The sequence below is a fragment of the Salvia miltiorrhiza genome, chromosome 6 (genome assembly GCF_028751815.1).
Source record: "Salvia miltiorrhiza cultivar Shanhuang (shh) chromosome 6, IMPLAD_Smil_shh, whole genome shotgun sequence".
Taxonomy (NCBI): Eukaryota; Viridiplantae; Streptophyta; class Magnoliopsida; order Lamiales; family Lamiaceae; genus Salvia; species Salvia miltiorrhiza.
Genome location: NC_080392.1, coordinates 23,116,666 through 23,142,092, shown reverse-complemented (window position 1 = coordinate 23,142,092; position 25,427 = coordinate 23,116,666). Strand labels below are relative to the sequence as shown.

The window sequence follows — 25,427 nt, the reverse complement described above, 5'->3', positions numbered from 1 at the left end:
TCGCAATTGTTGAATCTTCCGGTCCAGAATAGCATCAGGTCTCTCTTCATAGCTCAAATCTGGTTCCAGAGACACTTCCTCTTGGTGGATGACGTGTTTTGGACCGAACACGTACTTTCTCAGTTGAGACATATGGAAAACGTCATAAACGTTCGCGAAGCTCGGCGGCAACGCAAGTCTATAGGCGACGGGGCCTACTTTCTCTAATACATCATATGGTCCTATGTATCTCGGTTTGAGCATTCCCTTGATTCCAAAACGATGTACTCCTCGAGATGGGGAAACCTTCAGAAAAACTTTGTCTCCCACTTCGAATTGAATCTCCGTCCTTCTGGTGTATGCATAGGATTTCTGACGGTCTTGTGCCTCTTTTTATTCTTTATCGAATATGTTGAACGGTAGTAATCATCTCTTCTACTGCTTCGGGTCCAAGTACCTTCCTTTCTCCAACTTCATCCCAAAAAAGCGGGGATCTACATTTCCTTCCATACAGGGCTTCGTATGGAGCCATGTTGATAGTTGACTGGAAACTGTTATTATATGCGAATTCAATCAGGAGTAAAACTTGCTCTCATTGGTTTCCTCTGTCTAGCACAATAGTTCAGATCGTATCTTCAAAACTTGTATAGTCCTCTCGGATTGTCCATCTGTCTGCGGATGAAACGTTGTACTAAAGTTCAATTTAGTACCCAACTCTTTCTGCATGCTCATCCAAAAAAGTGAAGTAAACTTTAAATCCCGATCGGATGTGATCGTCATTGGTACTCCGTGCAGTCGCACTATCTCACGGACGTAAATCTGAGCTAGCTTGTCAGATCCATAGGTAATCGGAATCGGTATGAAATGTGCACTCTTCGTCAATCTATCAATGATCACCCAAATAGCTGTGTTCCCACTTTTTGACTTTGCCAATCCGGTCACAAAGTCCATGGCTATATGATCCCATTTCCACTCGGGGATCTCTAACGGGTGTAACTTGCCATAGGGTCGTTAGTGAAGCGCTTTCACTTGCTAACATGCCAAACATCTTTCAACGAAAGATTCTATCTCTCGCTTCATACCTTCCCACCAAAACTTTGTCTTCAACTCTTGGTACATTTTCGTGCTTCTTGGGTGTGTAGTGTAAGGTGTATCATGAGCTTCACTCATGATTTCATTCTTCAGCTCTTCCCTATCAGGCACACACAATCTCCCTTCATACAAGATGGCATTATCTGCCGCTTGTTGATAGCTTTCCACTTTCTCGGTTCGAATCTTCACTCGTAGCCTTTCGAACTTTTCATTCTTCCGTTGAGCCTTGATTATCCTTGATCGTAATTCGGGGGTAATATTCAATTTAGCAATCAAAATTTCCGTCGTTTGAGGGGGTATCACTACCTCCAAAGCGATTCACTCATTGGTTTCATCGTCAGCTTCTATCATACTCACATCTCCATCTATCGAGAAACTCCGTCTCATTCAATATATGAAAAAATCTAGTATGTTGATATCTCAGTACTCTTAACACTGTCTCGACACCTTTCATAACAAGGAAAAGTACAGGGTGTTACTTCCTACCCCCGTTAAAAAAAAATTGTCCCGAAATTTGTGTTACTCACCTTCGGGAAAAAACTTTGGATACTTTTATTTCATCTTTTCTTCGAGTTCCCATGTTGCTTCTTCCTTGCCGTGATGTCTCCATTGGATCTTCACCAAATGAATTGACTTGTTTTGCAATTGTTGAATCTTCCGGTCCAGAATAGCATCAGGTATCTCTTCATATCTCAAATCTGGTTCCAGGGACACTTCCTCTTGGTGGATGACGTGCTTTGGATCAAACTCGTATTTTCTTAGTTGAGACATATGGAAAACGTTATGAACGTTCGCGAAGCTTGGCGGAAACGCAAGTCTATAGGCGACGGGGCCTACTTTCTCTAATACATCACATGGTCCTATGTATCTCAGTTTGAGCTTTCCCTTGATTCCAAAACGATGTACTTGTCGGGATGGGGAAACCTTCAGAAAAACTTTGTCTCCCACTTCGAAATGAATCTCCGTCCTTCTGGTGTCTGCATAGGATTTCTAACGGTCTTGTGCCTCTTTAATTCTTTGTCGAATCTGTTGAACGGTAGTAATCATCTCTTCTACTGCTTCGGGTCCAAGTACCTTCCTTTCTCCAACTTCACCCCAATAAAGCGGGGATCTACATTTCCTTCCATACTGATACATGGCTTCGTATGGAGCCATGTTGATAGTTGACTGGAAACTGTTATTATATGCGAATTCAATTAGGGGAAAACTTGCTTCCATTGGTTTCCTCTGTCTAGCACAATATTTCGGATCATATCTTCCAAAACTTGTACAGTCCTCTCGGATTGTCCATCTGTCTGCGGATGAAACGCTGTACTAAAGTTCAATTTAGTACCCAACTCTTTCTGCATGCTCATCCAAAAATATGAAGTAAACTTCAAATCCCGATCGGATGTAGGGATGGTAGTGGATCCTGGACCCGGTCCAGATCCGTGGATCCAGATCCGATTTTACGGATCTGGATCTCAATTTTTTGGATCCGCGGATCTGGATCCGGATCTAGATCTCATTTTCTAAAACGGATCTGGATCTGGATCTTGACATTTGAGATCCGGATCCGACCCAAATCCGACCCGTGGATCCGATTTAATTTAAAATATATTATTTATTTTTTATATTTATTTTATTAATAATATTAAATATATTAAAAATTAAAAATAATAAAAAAAAATAGAATAACTTTGAAAACCTAATTTCTAATTCATCTCTCTCTCCCCTCTCGGTTCTTCAGCTTCTTACTCCTGCGCCGCCTGACCTCCATCGCTCGACTCACTCACATCTCCTTCTCGGCCTCAGTCACGCCGTCTCACCTCCATCGCCGGTCGCCTTCTCCACTTCGCTCGCCAGCCCGCCGCCGGAGAAATCGGGAACAGCAACAGCAGTGCAGCACACTCCAGTTCGTGCGACTCCAGCCGCTTCACTCCTATCGCCGGTCTCCTTCTCCAATTCGTTCGCCCGCCGCCGGCGAAAGCAGGGACAACAGCAGCATGCTCCGGTTCATGCGACTCCAGTCCATTTTTCCTCTCGGTTACTCCAGTTCGGCCGCCGCCTCTCTGTCACTCCAGTTCGGCTCGCCACCAGAATCCACCGCCGCGGCACCGCCGTCGTTCAGCCATGAGCTTGTCTACCACAGGATGCTCTGAATCAAAGGTTAGATTTTGATTTTGAGCATGTTTATGACCGAAATTTTGATTCTGATTTGAATTGATTTATATTCGAAATTTATGAATGTTTGTCTTGGGTTATTAGGTTCTGATTTGGATTGTGAATTTCTGATTTGTCTTATTCGAAATTTATTGTTAGATTATGAAGTTATTAGGTTATACCTCTCAAGAAATTGGAGCAGGAAATTAATCTTCTGAAGATGAGAGATTATGATAAATCAGATTTGTTGGATTTGTATACTGAAAGCAAGAACGTTTTATGCTTGTATACAATGTTTCCTAAGTTCACTATCTAATCTCCTATCTGATTGTGTTCATGATTGCATATGTATGTTCTTTATCTTTATATAAGTAGATTATATGGTGTGTTGTAGATCACAGAAGACCATATAATTGGAATAACCTTAAGAGATATAATATGATCACAGCCGAAATAACTCTAGGACAAGTTATTGGTTTAGGCTGCAGTATAGATGGAAGTAGTTTGTCTTGGCTACTTGTCTATACTGGTACGTCATTACGTATTGATAGGACCACAGTTTGAGATGTATTCTTCTATCTGACTTAAGTGAAGAATCAAGATCTCGGTGACTTATAAATCTTAATACTAATAAGTATTCAGATATATATATTAATTCGTATATCACTTTGACTTACTATGGGTGAAAGTTATATACTAACTCGAATACTCTGTATCTTGGGTGATAGCGGTTAATATATGATATTTGTTTATCTGTATTAGTACCCGTATCCGGTATAGGATAATGACATCCCCTTAAGGAGCTCAATAAGGTTTATTACGCTAAACCCTGCAGGTTGATTAAGTTCAGGCGTAATAATAAAGTTTGAGTGGTACTGCTTAAGGAATTATTAAGAGATTAATTAATTTAAGCTGCCAGAGCTCTAATTAATTAATGGATGTCGGATATTTTAAATACGGAGATTTAATAAGTCTAAATACAAGCCCCGACTCATCACCGGCAATAAAGGGGTAAGTCAGTATCGGTTCTCTAGTGGAATGAACTGATATTTATAAATTAATTATGGTCTGGGCTGACCATAGATAAATTAATTTATTTGAGGCCCATCTTTATTCCTTGTATCTGGTCCCTGGGCTGGCCCAATGTCTCCTAGCCCAAGTAGGGCAGATTTTCGGCCCTCACATAGTAACTGGCGCCCCCTCTCAGTTTTCTGTATTATTAAATACAGCTGTCAGCTCTCAGGAAAACAGACTGATAAAAATTAGGGTTTTGAGAGCAGAGAGAGGCGCAGGAAAGCGTGAGGTGATTTCTGTCTTGGGAATTTCCATAGCTCGTTGTCCATCCAACGTTGGGAATTGAGCGGGATACAGTCGAGAAGATCAGAGCTGGAGTCAGATTTTCGCAGGAAACCAACTTCTGGCAGTCTCCGTAAAACGGCCATAACTTCCTCCACAGAACTCCGATTCAGACGAATCAGGCGGCCACGGAAAGCTCTCTCGAAGACGAAGAAGTCGTATTTCTAGGCGAAATACGATTTGAGGACGTTTGAGGCTTCAAACGAAGGCGTGAAGTTGGCTGACCTGTTCAGCGACAGATTGACGAATTCTTAGGAATTCTTCAGGTATTTCTGAACTCCAACGTGCAGCTGTTAAATTCATAGGAGCATGTTAGGATTAATCGTTGTATGATAAATTAATAATAATCCAAGAAACGATCATCGGGCAAAGCGGAACGTTAATTCAGTTTAATATTCCTTCAATTGGTATCAGAGCCCAGGATTATTTTCTTGGCTCTATTATTAATTTATGTACGATTAATAATGTGCGTTGTTTTTACTGCTGTTGTTCTTCGTGGTTCGTTGATTCGTGGAATACGTCGTTTGACGTTGTAATCGTTTTTCACCACGAGAAAATCCGTGGTTAGATTAGGATTTCAATTGTATTTGTTTTTCCGTTGTAAATCTGTAAAACCGAGGAACGAAACGAGGATGACGACGAATCAACAACGAGGAACGGTGTTTGGTGGAGCGAGGCCAACGGGCACGGAGCGAGCAAGGCCGCCGGCGCCGAGGGCCGTGCGCGCACGAGCGCTTGTGCGCTGTGCGTCGCGCGCCCGGGCTGGCGTCGTGCGTCTTTGCTGCTGCTCGTGCGGATCAGCGAGGCGAGGCCGAGGCGAGGCGAGGCGGCGCTAGGGCGAGTGGGGGCGGTGCACGCCTAGGGCTGCGCATGTGCGCTTCGCGCGCTGCGTGCCCGGACGGCGTCACACGGCCGCTGCTGCTTGCGCGCCGAGGGGCCGGAGTCCGCTGCTGATGGCGCGGGTCAAGGCGAGGAGGAGGCGAGTGATGGGGGCAGCGCGCGCCTCGGGCAGTGCCTGCGCGCTGTGCGCGCGGCGTGCCCGGGAGGCGACGCACTGCCGCTGCCGCTGCTGCCGTCCAGTCCGCGCTGGAGCCCGCTGCTGGTGGCTGCGCGCGCCTGCTGCTGCAGCTGGTGGCGCCGAGAGCTGCTGCCGAGCCAGGCGGGTGCCGCGCCGGGCTGCTGCTCGTGCCGGGATGTGCGCCGGGGTGCTGCGATGCACGCCAGGAGCTGCTGCGGCGGCGCTGTCCAGCGGCTGTCGAGGAAGGGAGGCGGCGGCGCCTAGGGTTCCAAACCCTAGGTGGCCGATTTTCAAACCCTAGGGGGCCCAAACCCTATTTTCAAAGACGGGCCTGATGAAGCTGTTCGGGCCGAGTTTTTTACGTTTTTGCGCCTTTTCTTTTCTGTTTTAAATGTAATAGATTAGAATTGGGATTCCACGAATGGGTCACGAAGAACTTTTTTGTTTTAATTCTGTTCTTTGCATGTCGTGGTGTTAATCCTTTATGCTCTTTGCATGCTGTTTTTGTCTTTGCTTGTTAATATGTGTTTATTAACTGCGCTTAGACAAGCATGCTAGGTTTATCGTTTTCTTAAGCATGTTTTAGAATTCTGCGAGCATGTTTTACATGTTGCGTTCTAGAAGAGCATGTTTAGGATTATGTGTTGAGCATGATCAAACCTTTTGAAAGTAAAAAAAAAAAGACTAAGCTTAATAATTTTATGGATGATTAAAAATTATTTAGATTTCCACAAACGGTCTCAAGACAAAGTGATTGAGATGTGAGTAAACGTCCACCCCTCGTGGCTTACTTCATGTTCGATTTCACAAGTTTGTTGAGTTGAGATTTCTATTAAATATTTAAATCCATTTAAGTAGTGGGAGTTATGCGGTAAACGTCCACCCCTCGTGGCTTACTCATATAATTTTTCACGAGTACTTTAGAGGATGGAATTAAATAAGATAACTAAGAAATTAAATTGAATGCGGCATGGTCCTAGTGAGTATGTCAAATTTGAGAATTTAATTTCGAAGTTAGATTGTGGTTATTGTTTAATGATTTTTATTCTTAAAATTATATAGACCTCCACATGCGGTCTCTAGACAAAGTGATTAATAATGTGAGTAAACGTCCACCCCTCGTGGCTTACTTCACATTTGTTTTTCATAAGTTTGTCAGAAGAGGTTTCTATAAAAATATTTAAACCATTAAAGTAGTGGGAGTTATGCAGTAAACGTCCACCCCTCGTGGCTTACTTGTATAGTTTTCACAAGTACTTTGGAGAATGGAATTAAATAAGATAACCAAGAAAGTTAAATTGAAAGCGACATGGTCCGCGTGAGTATGTTAATTTCGAGAATTTAATTTTCAAGGTTAAAATGTGGTCATTGCTTAGATATCATTTCAAGTACAATGTACAACTCCCCCTCGGAGTCCCTTCTTGATAATGATATGGTCTAGTTAAAGGAGCCAATTATTAATTTTCTTTGTCAAAAGGTTAAGTTGACATGGATGGAAATTAAACGACTAGGTTAATAGTCTGGTTGAGGAGTTTATGTGTAAACGTCCACCCCTCGTGGCTTGCACATAGAATTCTTTGAGCAATTGGAGGTTTCATTAATATTGTTTTATCAAAAGGTTACAATATTATTGTTACGAATTATGTGCTTTATGTTCGTTACTTTCAGATATGTCTATGTCTCCTGTTTCTTTATTCTTGCACAAAGTCTTTTAACCGGTCCACATATATAAAATGGAAACGCAGTTTTGGTTTTTTATCTTTATCACAAACTAAACACAATTTTTGTGTTGCCTACTACTCCACGTTCTTATGGTCCGAACAATGAGTCAACTGATGAGAAAAAGGAATTACATAAAAGGTGGCATAAGACGAATAATGTGGCTATATGCTATATTATGAGTATAATGTCACAAACCTTGTAGCTCCAACATCAGGGCATGGATAATGCTATTAGCATCATGCTGAATCTCAAGAAAGTGTTCGGAGAGTTGGACTGAGCTGCTCATTTAAATTTGATGAGAGTAATCTCGTTATTTTTATGAGTGAGCACAGCTCAGTGCACGAGCATGTCATGCAATTTTTGACGGATTTGACTTGCTCTGTGGAAGTATCGACGGTGAGGCAAAAGTCGATATTATCCTGAACTCTCTTCCCAAGTCTTTTAATTAAGAACTTCCGCCTCAACGCTGTTATGAGCAAGAAAGATAATACTCTTTTTGAGTTGTTGAATGCTCTAGTTACGGCTAAGGAAGTTGTGGGAAAGAGATGTGCAAGCACTTGTTATTGCCAAAGGAGAGCCATCTTCTTCGTCGAATGACGGGAAGAAGAAGGGTCCAAGGGGCAAGAAAGACAAGGGAAATAGTGGGAGTAGTGGTGTGATAAGATTGAGTATTGAAGATTTTTTCTTTCAATACTCAAGGCAAAGGGTTAAGGTACTTCACTTGCTATAGTAACTGAGACATATCAGCTCATTTTCTACTCAGTTGTGAGTAGTGGATAACGAGAGAAACTGATAATGATTGTTACACCTTGCATGGCTTTTTAAGCTGACAAGGAAGCTGAGAAGTGATGAGATGATTGTCTTCATAGGCAACGTGACTAGAGTCGCAGTTGTTGCAATTGAAGCCTTGTCTTTAAGTTCTAAAGACATAGTTTAGTTTTTGAGAGTTCCTTATCATGTTCCAAAATTTTGAATAGATGGATCTTATGTCATTTTTGATAGTGGTGTTTCTATCATAAGAAATGACAAAGTTGTCTATTCTGGTATTTTGAACATCTCTCTTCATACTATAACTTGTCTACAAAATACCTTTATATTGCATTTACATCATCGAACAAAAGAAAGAGAAAAGTTAAGGCTAATCTCTCATGAGGATCTTACACATATATTGATACCCTAGAAATAGGTCACATCTATCTTAATAGGATCCAAAGGCTCGTGTCTAAATAAGTACATTGGATTCAATCCAGGTTGTACTATTTCGAACCTGCGAATCCTGTATAGAGGAAAAGATGGAGACCAGGTCATTCATGACAAAGGGGATAAAGGGCCAATAATGTGTTAGGAATGATCTTTTCTGATTCATTGTCAGTGTTTGGGATTCCAACCCAGTTTACTACACCATGTAATCCCTATATAAAATGGTGTGGTGGAGAGAAGAAATAGGTCACTCTTGGAAAAATATGTTCGATGATGAGTTATGTATCTTTGCAATTAGTCCTAAAGAATCAGAAGGTGGTTATTAGCAATGACACACGATTCTTAGAAGTGGACTATGTGAGTAATCACTAATCCAAGTCAGATAGCGTACTTCAAGAAATTGAAGACATTAGACAGGCGATTCCATCACCCAAGCCAAGTGTGCAAGAGTTTTGTACCACAAGACACTGCACGCACTGTTGACACACATGTGCCACCACAGATCCATTGTAGTGGGAGGGTTGTGGGACAACCCGATCGATTTATGTTCTTGGGAGAATCTTTGGATTCAGTCCCTGGTAGTGAATATAAGAGAATCGACCCAGATATCTACTTGGAATTAGTGGAAGACGAGAATGTAGATTTCTGGCACGCCTCAATGGAGCAATCCATTAAGAATATGGTTGTATACTAAGAAAATCTTGCTACCAGAATGCCGTAAAGCCATAGGTTGCAAGTGAGTATACAAGAGAATGATAAGTCCGAATGAGCAAGGTCGTAGCTTTTAAAGCTAGACTGGTGGCGAAAGGTTATGCCCAGTGTGAAGGTATAGGTTATGATGATATTTTCGCCAGTGCCATGCTCAGAACATTCGGATCATTTTACCTATAGCAGCTCACTTAAACCATCGAGGTTACGTGAGGGAGGGAGAGAAACATCTCGTGTCAATCGCTCTCGTGTCATCGGTGATGTGGTTTATCTTGCATTTTATGTAAACAATATCCTCCTAATTGGCGACAATATGGAGCTATTGTTAAGACATAAAGTAATGGTTATCCGAACAGTCTCGTATGAAAGACTAAGGAGGTACAGTATACATCTTTGTGATCAAAATAATAAGGGATCACTAGAAAAGGATGTTGGGCTTATCTCAAGTGTCTTACATTGATACTGAGAATACTCGTTGTAGTATGAATATCGCCAAGAAAGGATTGCTACCTTTTAGATATGGCGTTCCTTTATCTAAAGACTATGTCTTAAGATGCCTATTAAGGTTGAGGAAATGAAGGCAGTATTCTACATTTCCGCAGTAGAAAGCTTCATGTATGGATTGCTATGTACGAGATCTTATATTTGCTATGCAGTTAGCATGATTGTAAGATATCTGTATAGTCCTAGTTAAGGACACTGAACTGTGGTGAATTATATTCTCAAGTCCATGACTAGAGAATAAGGATAGTTTACCAGTTAGACAGTTTAGTTCCTTTTTGGATTATATGATTTCGGATTTCCAGGCTGACCGGAACAAAGAATAATTACCTCGAGCTATGTGTTTTTTTTTTGGGAGGTAAAACCTTTTGGTTTGACCACTACCTCCAGGATCTAAGGGTAATTCCTAGTTTGCGTGGGAGCATCACCTTCGTGATACCTCAAGTGCAGTTGCGAACTCTAAGGAATCCAAGAACCACAAGGGGTTAAACACATGGAGAGTAAGTACCAAGTTATACGATTATTCGTAAATCGAGGTTTTTGTGCTCAAAGAATAAATTCTAACATATTGGAGAAACCTACTAATCTTTCACAAAAGGCTTATCGCAAATGGTCATTGAAAGATGGGAATGCGATTGATGCCAGATTGATGCCACCCACTTAGGAAACTTTAAGTATAAGTGGGAGAAGTGTTAGGTGATTGGTAAATAGACGCATTGTATACTAAAAGTTTGCTTTAGTATAAGTGGGAGATTGTTGGATTTGTATACTGAAAGCAAGAACGTTTTATGCTTGTATACAATGTTTCCTAAGTTCACTATCTAATCTCCTATCTGATTGTGTTCATGATTGCATATGTATGTTCTTTATCTCTATATAAGTAGATTATATGGTGTGTTGTAGATCACAGAAGACCATATAATTGGAATAACCTTAAGAGATATAATATGATCACAGCCGAAATAACTCTAGGACAAGTTATTGGTTTAGGCTGCAGTATAGATGGAAGTAGTTTGTCTTGGCTACTTGTCTATACTGGTACGTCATTACGTATTGATAGGACCACAGTTTGAGATGTATTCTTCTATCTGACTTAAGTGAAGAATCAAGATCTCGGTGACTTATAAATCTTAATACTAATAAGTATTCAGATATATATATTAATTCGTATATCACTTTGACTTACTATGGGTGAAAGTTATATACTAACTCGAGTACTCTGTATCTTGGGTGATAGCGGTTAATATATGATATTTGTTTATCTGTATTAGTACCCGTATCCGGTATAGGATAATGACATCCCCTTAAGGAGCTCAATAAGGTTTATTACGCTAAACCCTGCAGGTTGATTAAGTTCAGGCGTAATAATAAAGTTTGAGTGGTACTGCTTAAGGAATTATTAAGAGATTAATTAATTTAAGCTGTCAGAGCTCTAATTAATTAATGGATGTCGGATATTTTAAATACGGAGATTTAATAAGTCTAAATACAAGCCCCGACTCATCACCGGCAATAAAGGGGTAAGTCAGTATCGGTTCTCTAGTGGAATGAACTGATATTTATAAATTAATTATGGTCTGGGCTGACCATAGATAAATTAATTTATTTGAGGCCCATCTTTATTCCTTGTATCTGGTCCCTGGGCTGGCCCAATGTCTCCTAGCCCAAGTAGGGCAGATTTTCGGCCCTCACATAGTAACTGGCGCCCCCTCTCAGTTTTCTGTATTATTAAATACAGCTGTCAGCTCTCAGGAAAACAGACTGATAAAAATTAGGGTTTTGAGAGCAGAGAGAGGCGCAGGAAAGCGTGAGGTGATTTCTGTCTTGGGAATTTCCATAGCTCGTTGTCCATCCAACGTTGGGAATTGAGCGGGATACAGTCGAGAAGATCAGAGCTGGAGTCAGATTTTCGCAGGAAACCAACTTCTGGCAGTCTCCGTAAAACGGCCATAACTTCCTCCACAGAACTCCGATTCAGACGAATCAGGCGGCCACGGAAAGCTCTCTCGAAGACGAAGAAGTCGTATTTCTAGGCGAAATACGATTTGAGGACGTTTGAGGCTTCAAACGAAGGCGTGAAGTTGGCTGACCTGTTCAGCGACAGATTGACGAATTCTTAGGAATTCTTCAGGTATTTCTGAACTCCAACGTGCAGCTGTTAAATTCATAGGAGCATGTTAGGATTAATCGTTGTATGATAAATTAATAATAATCCAAGAAACGATCATCGGGCAAAGCGGAACGTTAATTCAGTTTAATATTCCTTCAAGATTATCTTCTGATTTGTCTTATTCGAAATTTATTGTTAGTTATGAAGTTATTAGGTTATACCTCTCAAGAAATTGGAGCAGAAAAGTTTCTAGTTAAGAGTTGTTTATTTTTCTTGTGTTGCATGCTTTCTACGTCAGTTTGTTTGGTAGGCTAAATAGTGATTTTCTTTTGTGTCTTTCTTGTTGAAAACAAGTTATTCAATTCAATAAGTGATTTATGATTTGTTTTGTTTTTGTAGGAGAGTGAAAATAAGTTGAATGAAGAAGAGTTTGTTGAACAACTTGTGAATGTGATTGTACTTGAAGATGATTCTACCAAGGCTAAAGTCGTTGGGACCGCGGAACTGAAAGTAGAAGATGGTAAAATGGCCAAGAAACTTACTTCTAAAGCTTGGGATCATTTCAAGATAATAATGGTGAATGGAGTTCAAATAGCAAAATGCAACTACTGCACGGCTACATTGTCTTACAATGGTGCATCAGGAACTTCTCATCTACTTAAGCATGCAAATCTCGTCTGTCCAAAGCGGCACTTACGGCTTGGATTAGGTCAAACAAAGTTGAATGTTAAGACTGAAGTTGATGGGACCACTGTATTGGAATTGAAGGATAGGGAAAAGCCTGTCAAGTTTGATCAAGAGACTTCAAGGAGGGACTTGGTTAGTATGGTGGTCATACATGAGTATCCTTTATCGATAGTGGATCATGTGGGATTTAGAAAATTTGTGAAGGGGCTTAATTCATCTTTCAAAATGATATCGAGGAATACACTTAAGAGCGATATTATGAAGATATATGATGATGCCAAGAGTTTCTTGAAAGCTCTGTTCGATTCCACAGATGGGAGAGTTGCACTAACCACCGACATGTGGACTGCTTCCAATCAGAAAAAAGGATACATGGCTATCACCTCACACTTTATTGATCAACAATGGAGCTTACGTAATCGAACTTTGAGGTAATGAGCTTTACTTTTAATTACTAGTGTTGATTTACTTCATACTTGTTGCTATGTGTTTTAAATATTTATTAATAATTATAAATTGTGTGTTAATTTAGGTTTTGTTTTGTGCCTTCTCCACATACCGCACCCATTCATGCAAAGATATTAATGGATTGCATATGTTATTATTATTTCGAGAATAAAATCTCAGCGGTGGTTCTTGATAATGCGAGCACAAATGATGCAATGATGAATGTTTTGATGGATTATTTAGAATCTAATAGTTTAATGTTGGGTCGATTGTTTTTGCATTTGAGGTGCAGTGCTCATATCTTAAATTTGGTTGTGAAATATGGCTTGAGTGTGATTGGTAGTGCAGTTGAGAAAGTCCGAGAGTGTGTTATATTTTGGATGTCTACTCCTAAAAGAATTGAAAATTTTGAGGATGTTTGTCGGCTTTTGAATATATGTAGGCCTAAAAGGTTGGTTCTTGATTGTAAAACTAGGTGGAATTCCACTTTTTTTATGCTTCAAGCTTCTTTACCTTTTAAGGATGTGTTTACAAAATTGAAACGCATGAATAGGAAGCTGAAATTTGTTGTTCCTACTGAGCATGAATGGATGTTGGCAAGTCTTGTTTGTGAGAAGTTGGAGATTTTCTACAAGGCTACTAAAGTCTTTTCTGGTAGAAATCATCCAACTTTTAATATGTTTCTTCGTAAAGTTTGTGAAATTAAGATTGCTTTGAGGCGGTGGATGCAAAGTGATGTTGATGTTATTAGAACAATGGCTAAGAATATGGTGGAGAAGTTTGACAAATATTGGGACCAAATTGGTGGGGTTTTGGCTGTTGCTTCTGTTTTAGATCCTAGAAATAAGATGAATTGTGTGGAGTTCTATTTCAAAAGGTTGTATGGAGATGGACCTAATGGTGCTGAAAAGGAACTCAAAAAAGTAAGGGAGAATCTTGATAGACTTGTGATTGAATATCATATGAGGATTGAAAGTGAAAAAAATAATGAACTTTGGAAAGGAAAAGAAGTAGGTGGTGATGAGTGTGGCGATGAGGAGGATACTTATGCTCAACCCAAGAGAACAACGAAAAGAAAGGTGCATGTGAGGGGTGAAGTTGAACACTACTTAGATGATGATCCTATACCCGAGAATGATGCCTTTGACGTTCTTGATTGGTGGAAAAGGGATCAAATGTATCCTACTTTGCAGAAAATTTCCAAGGATATTTTTGCTATTCCCGTATCTTCAGTGGCCTCGGAAAGTGCTTTTAGCACGGGTGGGCGAGTTGTTAGTGCTCATCGTTCTCGACTTCACTCTCGAACCATGGAGGCATTGATGTGTTTACAAAATTGGATGATTGATGACGTCAAAGGTTATATTTTATTTATTTTTATCTTACTTTACATTTCATTTGCCAATATTCCTTATTCATAATATTTTTCATTTTTTGGCTTAGGTGAATTGGATGACACACGTGTTTGTTCCACAGTTAATGAAGATTATGATGAAGATGGAGAAGAACAAATTAATATTATTGATATGGTAATTAATTTACATATGTTTTAAACTTCTATTATTTAGATGATTTTGTTTTGCTCTAAATATTTTTTTTCTTCATTTTTTTAGGATGTCGATGATGTTGAAAGTAGCTGTGCCATGGATGATGACTTTTATTCTTAGGAAATGTAATTTGGATTGGGGAAGACTTGTTCTCGTAGACTCATGCATTGAGCTTTGTTTATTTTGATATTTTGATGACTTGATTTTCATGATGGATATTAAATGTTGTTGATTTTGTATAATATTTTTCATGATGGATATTAAATATTGTTGATTTTGTGAATTTATTTTTGAATTTAATTTGAAAACAGGTAGATCCATGGATTTGGATCTGCGGATCCGCGGATCTGACGGATCTGGATCTGGATCCAAAATTTTCAGATCCGCGGAACTAGATCCGGATCTGGATCTGGTATAGAAAAATGGATCTGGATCTGGTATTGGCCAGACCCGGTCCAGATCCGGCCCGTTGCCATCCCTAATCGGATGTGATCGTCATCGGTACTCCGTGCAGTCGCACTATCTCACGGACGTAAATCTGAGCTACCTTGTCAGATCCATAGGTAATCGGAATTGGTATGAAATGCGCACTCTTCGTCAATCTATCAATGATCACCCAAATAGCTGTGTTCCCTCTTTTGACTTTGCCAGTCCGATCACAAAGTCCATGGCTATATGATCCCATTTCTACTCGGGGATCTCTAACGGGTGTAACTTGCCATAGGGTCGTTGGTGAAGCACTTTCACTTGCTGACATGCCAAACATCTTTCAACGAAAGATGCTATCTCTCGCTTCATACCTTCCCACCAAAACTTTGTCTTCAAGTCTTGGTATATTTTCGTGCTTCTTGGGTTTGCAGTGTAAGGTGTGTCATGAGCTTCGCTCATGATTTCATTCTTCAGCTCTTCCCTATCAGGCACACACAATCTCCCTTCATACAAGATGGCATTATCTGCCGCTTGTTGATAGCTTTCCACTTTCTCGGTTCGAATCTTCACTCACAGCTTTACGAACTTTTCATCCTTCCGTTGAGCCGTGATTATCCTTGATCATAAATCGGGGGTAATACTCAACGTAGCAATCGAAATTTCCATCGTTTGAGGGGGTATCACTACTTCCAAATTCATTCTCTCGAATTCTTTGATCATATTCTTCTCTTGAGTAAGGAAAAATCCCAACTCTACTTGATTCTTTCTACTCAACGCATCAGCAACAACATTGGCTTTCCCGAGATGGTAATCGATTCCACAATCATAATCTTTTACCAACTCTAGCCATCTTCTTTGTCGCATATTCAGATCTTTTTTGTCAAAGAAATATTTGAGACTCTTGTAATCTGTGTATATCTCACACCGTACTCCGTAGATATGGTGTCTGCAAATTTTCAAAGCATGTACTACCGCTGCTAAATCGTGTGTTGAATAATTCATCTCATGTGGTCTGAGTTGTCGTGAAGCATATGCTATAACCCTTCTATCTTGCATAAGCACACATCTTAGACCATTTTTCGATGCATCTGTGTAAACAAAATACTCTTTATCTGCCTTTGGAACAGCTAGTACTGGGGCAGTGGTGAGTCTCCTCTTTAATTCTTGAAAACTTCGCTCGCATTCGTCAGTCCATTCGAACTTGACTTCCTTCTTTAGCAGGTTGACGAGCCCATTTTTCATGCTCTTTCTGTGTCTGTTTTTAGGTTTAGATCGAGTCTTTTTGCATGTTTTTGTGTGTGCTTGTGCTTGGGATGGCATGTTTTGGGCACAAGAAGTGTGCAGGAACCGGCTCCATTCCGCGAAAGAGGCAAGTACCCGACTGCAAGCAAGGGCACAGACCATACTATGCCCACATCGAGTACCGTGTGGGATCGGGTCGTGTTTGGGCAGGAGGCCCAGATGAAGCCACATGAGCAGAAACAAGGGATTAAAGGCAAAGGAAAGGAGGTCAAGAGAGAAGTTGAAGTTGGGCACAACTAGATTGAATAGGCACAGGCGGGAGAATCTGCCCCTCGGGTCCAGAAAAGGAAGGAAATCCACTTACCTTCCACAGCCGAGATTCTTGCCATACCGGAGGCTCTGCAGATCCTAGGGCACACCATGGAAGGAAAGAACCAACCATGTAAACCCTAGCCCAGTCGCCACCTGTTCTGGGCCAAGCCCTAGCCCATGTCTTCTCTATAAATATGGACGCACCAGCCAGAGTTCAGAATCTTCAACGGTCTGTGAGTTGAAATTCCGGCGGTGTACTGATCTAGGACGACCCCCTACGCGGCCACTTTTTTTTAATAGTTTTCCTTAGTTTATGTTCATGTGTTGAGTGATTGTGAGGCAGATACACGGCCACAGGCCACTTTACTTTTCTGTTTTATGTTTTGTTCGTCTATGACCGGAGTTGGTGCCGGCAAGTACTTTGTTTAATTTCCGCCTAGACAATTTTCAATCCAAGTATATTTTTCTTTACTTACTTTTCCTTTATTTGTACGTTTATGAGTAGCTAAGTTCCTTAGCCCGGTTTGAGCTAGTGGAGGTTAATATGGGATAATTATAATTCGTGAGGTCAAAATGGGCACAGGAGTTGTGCAGTCACATTCCCGAAGCATTTGGCCTGATGCCAATACAACTTGGGCAAACCCAGAGCTTCATGCGGCCGATGGCGTTCTAGGCACAACCAAGTTACAAGCAACAAGTGAAACCATTAATTGAAAAATCCGGCTCCACATAGTGCGGCAAATGTGGAAAAGGTGTTCGTATGTCCTCGGACATGCTTATGGGTCATTTGGGCCCATCAGCCATATGAAGGGCACATATGAGGATGGGGTAGGCTATGCACGTGACGAGTAAAAAAGGGGCCCCAGCCTATTGACTACTGTCCATAACCAAAGATGTGACCGCACAATTAAAATTCTTGAACCTATGACCGAAAGAATTATCCCATATCAAACCAAGACTATGCCCAGACCGGGTTCTTTTTATACTTGTGTTTTCTCTTTCAGCTTTTACATTCTGCCCATAGACATATTTCAATTTTGTTTGGCCACAGATTGGCGAGTGACACCTTTGCCCAGAGACGGGCAACCAAATATAAAGCTTGTGACACAAGTACTGTGATACACCGATTCCCTGTGGGTTCGATCCTATTACTTGCCATTAATACTAACCTTAATTGCAGAGCATAAGAAAATACAAATATCATTTGCCCGAAGTCTCACGACGGGGTTCGGCACAGCTGCATCATTGGCTTAGCAATTTTTGAAAAGCCCTCGTTGAATCTTCGGTAATATCCTGCTAATCCCATAAAACTGTAAATTTCGTGTGGTGTAGTCGGTGATCTCTATTCTTGTACCGCTTGAACTTTTGCTTGGTCTACTTCAATTCCCCTCGCAGAAACGATATGGCCTAGAAAATTGACTTCTTCAAGCCAAAACTCGCATTTGCTGAACTTAGCATAAAGCCTTTCAACTCGCAACCTCTCCAACACGGTCCTTAAATGCTCTTCGTGTTCTCGTTTACTCTTCGAGTAACTCAGAATATCATCTATGAAAACTAACACGAACTTATCCAGATATTCGTGAAAGACTCAGTTCATGAGGTTCATGAACACGGCAGGGACATTCGTTAGTCCAAAAGGCATCACTATGAACTCATAGTGTCCGTATCTTGTACGAAATACCGTCTTCGAAATATCTTCCGGTCGTATCTTCAGTTGATGGTATCCCATCCTCAAATCAATCTTCGAAAAAGTACTCACTCCTTGTAGTTGATCGAACAGGTCATCAATTCGAGGTAACGGATACTTATTCTTCAAGGTTACCTTATTCAGCTCTCGGTAATCGATACATAGTCTCAAATAGCCATCTTTCTTGCAGTTGCATTTTCAACTCTTTCAACTCTGCTGGGGCCATTCTATAAGGTGCTTTGGACGTCGGTGTTGTTCCGGGCTCAAGATCAATTGTAAACTCGAGTTATCGATCTGGTGGTAGTCCTGGTAAAACATCAGGAAAAACATCTTTGTATTCCCGCACGACTGGCACGTCATCAATATTCACCTTTGACTCCTCACTCTGGTTCAGGTATACCACGTATGCGGTGGTATCTTTTCTTTGCGAAAGCTTCCTAGCTTGCAGTACCGAGATAATTGGCGTCTTTTTCCACTTCCTCTCAATGCCATAGAAACAAGTAGGTTCCTGGCCTAATGGCTGGAATGATATCCTTTTCTCATCACATTAGATCATCGCGTGATTCTCAGCTAGCCAATCCATTCCCAGAATGATGTCCAAGTGCCACATACGCATAAGTCTCAAAGTCTTAGCCTTAAGCTTAAGCGGTCCTAGTTCAAATTCTAGGTTAGGGCATACGTGCGTAACTGTGGTAATTCTGCCTATGGGTATTGATGAGGAGTAATATATGTAGAGCATAGGAATCTCTTTACCAGTGGAATCACGGGGAGCAGCGAGGTAGATTTCATCAAAAGAATCGTACTCGCTGGAAGAATCATCCTCACCAGAGGAAGCGCACTCGCCAGAGGAATTATATTCGCCAGAGGAACCATCCTCGCCAGAGGAATCATACTCGCCAGAGGAACCACCCTCACCAGAGGAATCATACTCACCAGAGAAGTCACTTTCGCCAGAGGGAAGCAACAAAAGCGCGGTGAAATCTCCCGCGTAAAGACGAATTTCCTATAATACCCTCGACCACGCAAGGCGCATGCGTGTATGCCGATTTTACTATTTTGCCCTCCCATGTAATCTATAAATAAGCCTTGAGCTCGTGCATTGTGACACACGTTATCTTAAATTCTCAATACAACAATAGTTTTTCTCTTGAGTTCCTGCATTCCGACTGTTTTCTTTGTCTCTTCCGTTCAATCACACTAGGTATAGTCTACGTTTACTGCTCTTTAGTCTAGGTGTTGGTTCCTTGTTTCACCAGGTATGGCTACCCTTAAATGTTGTGGAGCAGGTTCTACATCTAGTTCCAACGTATCCACACAAGTAAACAAGATAAAGGAATGCGAAGCACCGGGATCAGAAGACAGGGCTGAAAATATGTCACCCCTGTGAAAGGAAACAAATTTGGAAAATACCTAACAGCTATTTATGGGAGACAAGGCTGCAAGTGCCCAGTTATATGACAACTGGGAACGCTATTATATTGTCCCACCTTCGTGGACTGACTGCTAATCATTATACAAAGGGATTTTCGGGAAAAGGCTTCCAATATACAACATCAGACATGGTCGGCAAAGACTTAAATCAAGGACGCACATCGCCATGAATAAAAGCTAAGTTAGCTATCCATCTTTTTACTTTGTCAAATCTTCTACATTAGATTGATTCATCCATCTATTTGTTGGCATGATATTTTCCGGTCTTGATTTTCTCTTGCTTGGGAATTTGGAGATGGTTGATTACATTATCAATTAAAATCTACTCATTTAAGATTTGATTTTATGAAGTTAACTTGGGTCCATATGCATATGTGAGCTGATGATGTGATATCTTTGGTTTAGTCGAGCTTTGGCACTTTCAACTCTGTTAGCATATTTCCAGTCAGCCTTGTTTACGTTGTTGTTATCTCTCTTTGATTTTGGGTAGAGGTCTAGATGAACTTATCATTTCGGGGATAAATTATGATTAGTTGTTATTAAATTGGCTGGAATATATGGTCCTCTAATCACTTTGAAATTTCATGCACTTAATGATATATGCTTGCTTAAAAGAAGAGGGGTAAGTCGAGGTGATTGGGGAATAATTATCTGAGTTAATGAAGTTCACCCTATGCTTTCATCATTTGGGATTAATTTTGCTAGAATTGGTTCATGAAAAGATGACTATTTTGCTTCAATTTGAGACTAATTCTGTTGATTTTGGAGATCACCTATGGTCAGTTTTTTGATTAATCGCGCCTTACTTTGCCTTGCAAATTCAGGGTTGTCTAGGTTGGTATTTCAACACTAGCTCATTATCAAAGACCACGTGATCGCCTAGCTTTCCGGAATGAAGGCATGAAGCTGGCCATGCATCTAGGCTCGACAGCCCTTAACTATTTCTAGGTTTCTTTGAAAGGATGGGACACATCAGTCTTGTGCTTATTCACGAAAATTCTCAATATAAAGGGGCACTCAACAACCAGGATCGAGGCTTTTGGTATAATAGGAACTTCCAACCTTACATTTATTCCGAATAATTAGCAGGGGTGTAATTTAGACAGAGTTGGAATGTTTTTGTGTGCTGATAATTAGCAGGGGTGTAATATTTTGTCTTTGATTATTTTGCAAACCTATAATACTAAATCTTGGATAAGTTACAGGGCTGCAGGGTTGTAATATTTGAATTATACTTGAGAAAGCAGCACAGCGCTGACTTTATGCTGCACTTCACCAGTTGAACACGAAGAAGACCCGGTTCAACTAGACTAGGGGGAGTAGCTGATGAGGAGTAAAATATACATCAGCGCTGTGTCCATCAGAACAGGAATACTTCTGATTATTATTATTATTATTATTATTATTATTATTATTATTATTATTATTATTATTATTATTATTATGGTCATCTCTGACATTTGGTGCAGGATTGACTTGACTCTCGGCTGGGCAAGCTCGGCTCCATCTTTCAGCTCTGACATCACCAACTTGGGCATATACCAATTCGGGCATATTCCAGCTCTGGAACGCACCAGCTCTGATAGCTTGATTCCAGGCTGTAGAGCAATATTAGGGGGGTTTGGGCTAATGGGCTTTAGAGGTCTAAAGGGCCCAAAAGCCTTAGGGTTATTCTCATTCTTATAAATAAGGCACTTGTACATAGAGGGAAGGGGACTTACTCTTGACTTGTATTTGGAAACTCATCTCCATCAATAAAATCTCAGCTATTTTTACTGTTTTTATTGACGATTATCTAATTTTCATAGTGAGAATTATTTACGAGCACATCAGACATAGCAGTGACGTGGATTTAATTTTACACGTAACACTAACGTGGAATATATATGAATTTTAAATTACACATATAATATTAAATAATAATAAAAAAGTCCTAATTTCTTTTAATTTCTCATTTTTTTCAGGCAAAAGGAAATCAAAGATTGCTTTTGGCGCTAGAAAAAAATGATTGCTTTCCTTTCCACCATCTCTGTCGAAGGGTTCCTCTCTAGACCATAGTCCGATTGCCGGCGCCGATTGTTGGCACTGGTGGTTCGCCCATTAGTGGGGCTGATTGCTGGCCGGTGCTTCGTCGAAAAATACGTCAATTGCTGGTGGTGTGACATATCGTATATTTGAATATTAAACCTTTGCTATTTGTTTACACATACAAACAATGAAATTAGAGGGAGAACCAAAAGAGAAGGAAGAAAAAGACTTCTTGTAGATTGAAGAAGAAGGAAACGAGAAAGAAGAAGAAGAGGGAAAATGGAAGAAGAGGGACGCTGCTTTTTCTTTTTTCTAATATGAACGATGCTTTTAATTTAGGAAATATGGTTTTAATGTTTACACTGAATGCAGCGTTTCATTTACCGGAATGGCGTGTGCCGGCGAGCCATATCAGTGCCACGTCAATTCCAATTTGAGGGGAAAGAAAATCGTGGGGAAATTGAACAAATGTCAAAGTATTTTATAAAAAATGGAATTTTTAAAGACCGTGGAAAAATGAATTTAGGCCAAAGTTCGTGATATTATATGCAATTAACCCAAAATATTATATATATATATATATATGTATATATCGAATCGAATATCTACGAATATCAAATCGAATATCATAATTTCATATTCGTATTTGAATACTAATCGAATACTTATTATCGAATAATTTTGAATACAAATAACATAATTTCGAATCGAATTGAGCAAAAATATTCGATTCATTTACAACCATATGTGCAATTCCAGAAAATGGTAAAACTTAATGTATTTAGGGGCAATTATCCCTTTTTTTAACATATTATTTTTCGAATTATTGTTGAAGATTTTGATTGATATACTCCCTCCATTCACGAAAAGTATGGCACATGTTTTAATAAAATTATTGGTAAATGTGGGTTTGATGGATAAAAGGATCCTATTATATAGAAATAAGTGGTTGAGGTCGAGTTATATATAGAGGTGGCCTTGGGTACATCCAGGTGTATCTGATGAGGAGTAAGGATCTCATCAGCCACCCTACTCCAGAAATGTCGAATCAGCGACGCAGACCTAAGCCTGGGCAGACTAAGAAAGGAACTGATCTAGACTCTAGGCACACTTGGCTCAGAGGAGCGGAGTCGCGTCATACAATTGTCAAAGCAAGATAGCGGCGCAGGCCAGAAGAGTCAGAACGACGTTAAAGCAACATCCGAAGAGGATTCAAAGAAAGAAGCAGCGCCGATGGGAACAAAGATTAAAAGAGCTGCGTGGATAAGACAAGGAGATAACACACATGAAGGGCCCAAGTACACCCTATATAAAGAGCAGCGCAGACGAAGTCCCGCCCCGATTAAGGTCAGCACGGATAAAAGCTCGACCCGGTAAAGTCAGCGCAGACAAAAGATCGTCCCAGTGGAGTCAGCGCAGAAAAAGAATGGAAGCAATCAACGTTGAAAGCTTGAAAAGACCATGTGTTCAACGTAAAGCTGCAAAGTAGTTAGGAAAGTTTGTTAGAAGATAGAGAATCATTCACGTACACCGCATGTGGAGCGCGTGAATGACCTGTAAAGACCCTTTTACCCTTCGCCCTAATGTAATCCTATAAATACTCCTTGTAACCCATTATAATACACACGCAAAATTACTCTAAGGATTTTATCTGCAAGTCTCGAGCAAGTTTTTCTCTCGTATTGCAACACATGTTACTCCGATCTCTCTTTCCGGCTTGTTTAGATCTAGGCTTGAATGTTAAGCTTCACCAGTATCGTACAACCGGGTTACATCTTCACTTAAACTTTGACCCGCACCCTGATTTGAACTCATATCCTGATCCAATCCATATAAATAATAGAGTACTATTTTGGATACGGGTTAACCCGATTGTACGGTACACCCAAGATTTTGTGTTATAAATATTGAGTATTGGCCATGGGGTGGTTTTTTAGTAATAAAACGATGTTTGTGAAGTTAAATTATACTCCCTCCGTCCCTGAAATAAGTTTCTCTTTTTCCTTTTTGGGACGTCCCCCAAATAAGTTCTTCTTTCTTTTATTCCATTTTTAGATAACTACCCCACCACTAATAATACTTTATTTATTCTTACTTTTCACTTTTTTACCACTCCGAATACTAATTATAACACATTTTCACATTTTCACCACTCCCAATACTAATTATAACATATTTTTCTCCACTATCAATACACTTTACCATTTTTCCTTAAAATTCGTGCCGTCCCCAAAGAGGAACTTATTTTGGGGACGGAGGGAGTATGTATAAAATATGTGGTCCATGTCTTCATAAAGAAATTGATACACTTATGGTAAGGATAGAGTATTAGTTATTAATAAGCTTTAATTTGTTTTAATATATTTTTTACTTTGTATTACCAGATTAAGTTATTGCATATGGTATGTTCATAAAAATTTATTAACATGTTCAGTATTTTTAAATTTCGCGAAAAAATAATTTCTTCAAATAATCGAGTTGGATGACAACCCCAGCCCCTTCAAGAAGATGTAATCAGAGGGGCTAATTTGAGAATTTAGAGTTCATTATGGCTGGACAAAGTTTTTTTTTTTTTTTATGAAAATAAAGTAAAAGAAAAAGATTACAAATGATACATGTCTGCACTCTGATTATGATTATTCTTAAACATGCTATGTTGATGGGTGACATTAGTGGTCCCTTGCGAAACTTAATTGTCTCTTCATTCTTTCACATGCAAGGATTTAATTAACTAACATTATACTTATTCACCGCTATTAATAAAGGCGCCGTAACATAGTATATAATTCGTCTACACCTATTTATCCTATTAATTATTAATGGTATAATTAAAAAAACGAAAAATACTAGACTCGATCTGTTTTATGAAAAATATTCCCTCAATCCCATTTAATTTTGCCTGCTTTTTTTTCAATTATTTCATTCGATTTGATCTTTTTTTTTTTTTGAAATAATCAATTTTCACTATAATAAATATAAGCTCACAAATTTGTACATATTTTTATACTCCCTCCGTCCCAATAATCTTGTCCCACTTTCCTTTTTGGGTTGTCCCAATAATCTTGTCTCATTTCCTTTTTAGGTAAATTTTAAGGCTAATTAACTCTCACTTAAACATTATTCTAATTAAACTTACCCCCTCTAAATTACATCTACTCGCCTCTCTCTCTCTCTCTCTATCTACTATCTCCCTCATTCTCCCTCTCTAAATTCGCTCCACCATTTCCCCTCTGCATATCCACCGGCGCCGCCGCTCACTTCCCCTCTGTTCCACCGGCGCCGCCTCCCTCTTCCCCCTCTGTTCCGCCGCCGCCGCCTCCGCCTCCCCCCTTCCCCCTCTGTAAATCCGCTCCCCCATGAATTAGGGCTCGTCTCCGCCCCCCTCCTCCCCCCTCTGTAAATCCGTCGAGCACAGATCTACCCTAACACTCACTCGGTTCTCTCTCTACCCGCCGTCTCCCCCCCCTTTCCCCCTCTGTACCGCGGGTTGGAGCTCCATCTCCTCCGCCCTCTGTGTACCGGCGCCTTTGAACTTGTCCTCCCTCTCGCCTTCGCCCTCCCGCCTCTCCTCTGTTTTTTTTTTCTTCAGAAATTAGTGCTCGCCTCCGCCGCCCTCTCACCTCTTCGCCTTCGTCCTCCCGCCTTCACCACACAGAGGCGTCGTCCAAGCCTCCCTGTGTTTTTCTCTCCCCTCAGACGGTGGCAACTCACCACCACCGCCCTTCGCCACACAAAGCCCTTCGATTCCGGCGACGCCCACAACAGTACAACCCTTCGATTCCACACAAAGCC

At 40.4% G+C, this 25,427-nt stretch overlaps 1 protein-coding gene across 1 annotated transcript in view; it reads left to right on the top strand.

Annotated features, from left to right (window-relative positions):
• The window catches only part of LOC130990101 (uncharacterized), a 42,178-nt gene extending 20,096 nt beyond the window's left edge, over window positions 1-22,082 (top strand). Inside the window, exon 4 of the mRNA XM_057914308.1 lies at window positions 21,572-22,082. Within this exon, the coding sequence (XP_057770291.1) occupies window positions 21,572-21,615 (44 nt within the window). The 3' untranslated portion in view covers window positions 21,616-22,082. The remainder of the gene's footprint in view (window positions 1-21,571) is intronic.
• The last annotated feature ends 3,345 nt before the right edge of the window (window positions 22,083-25,427 follow it).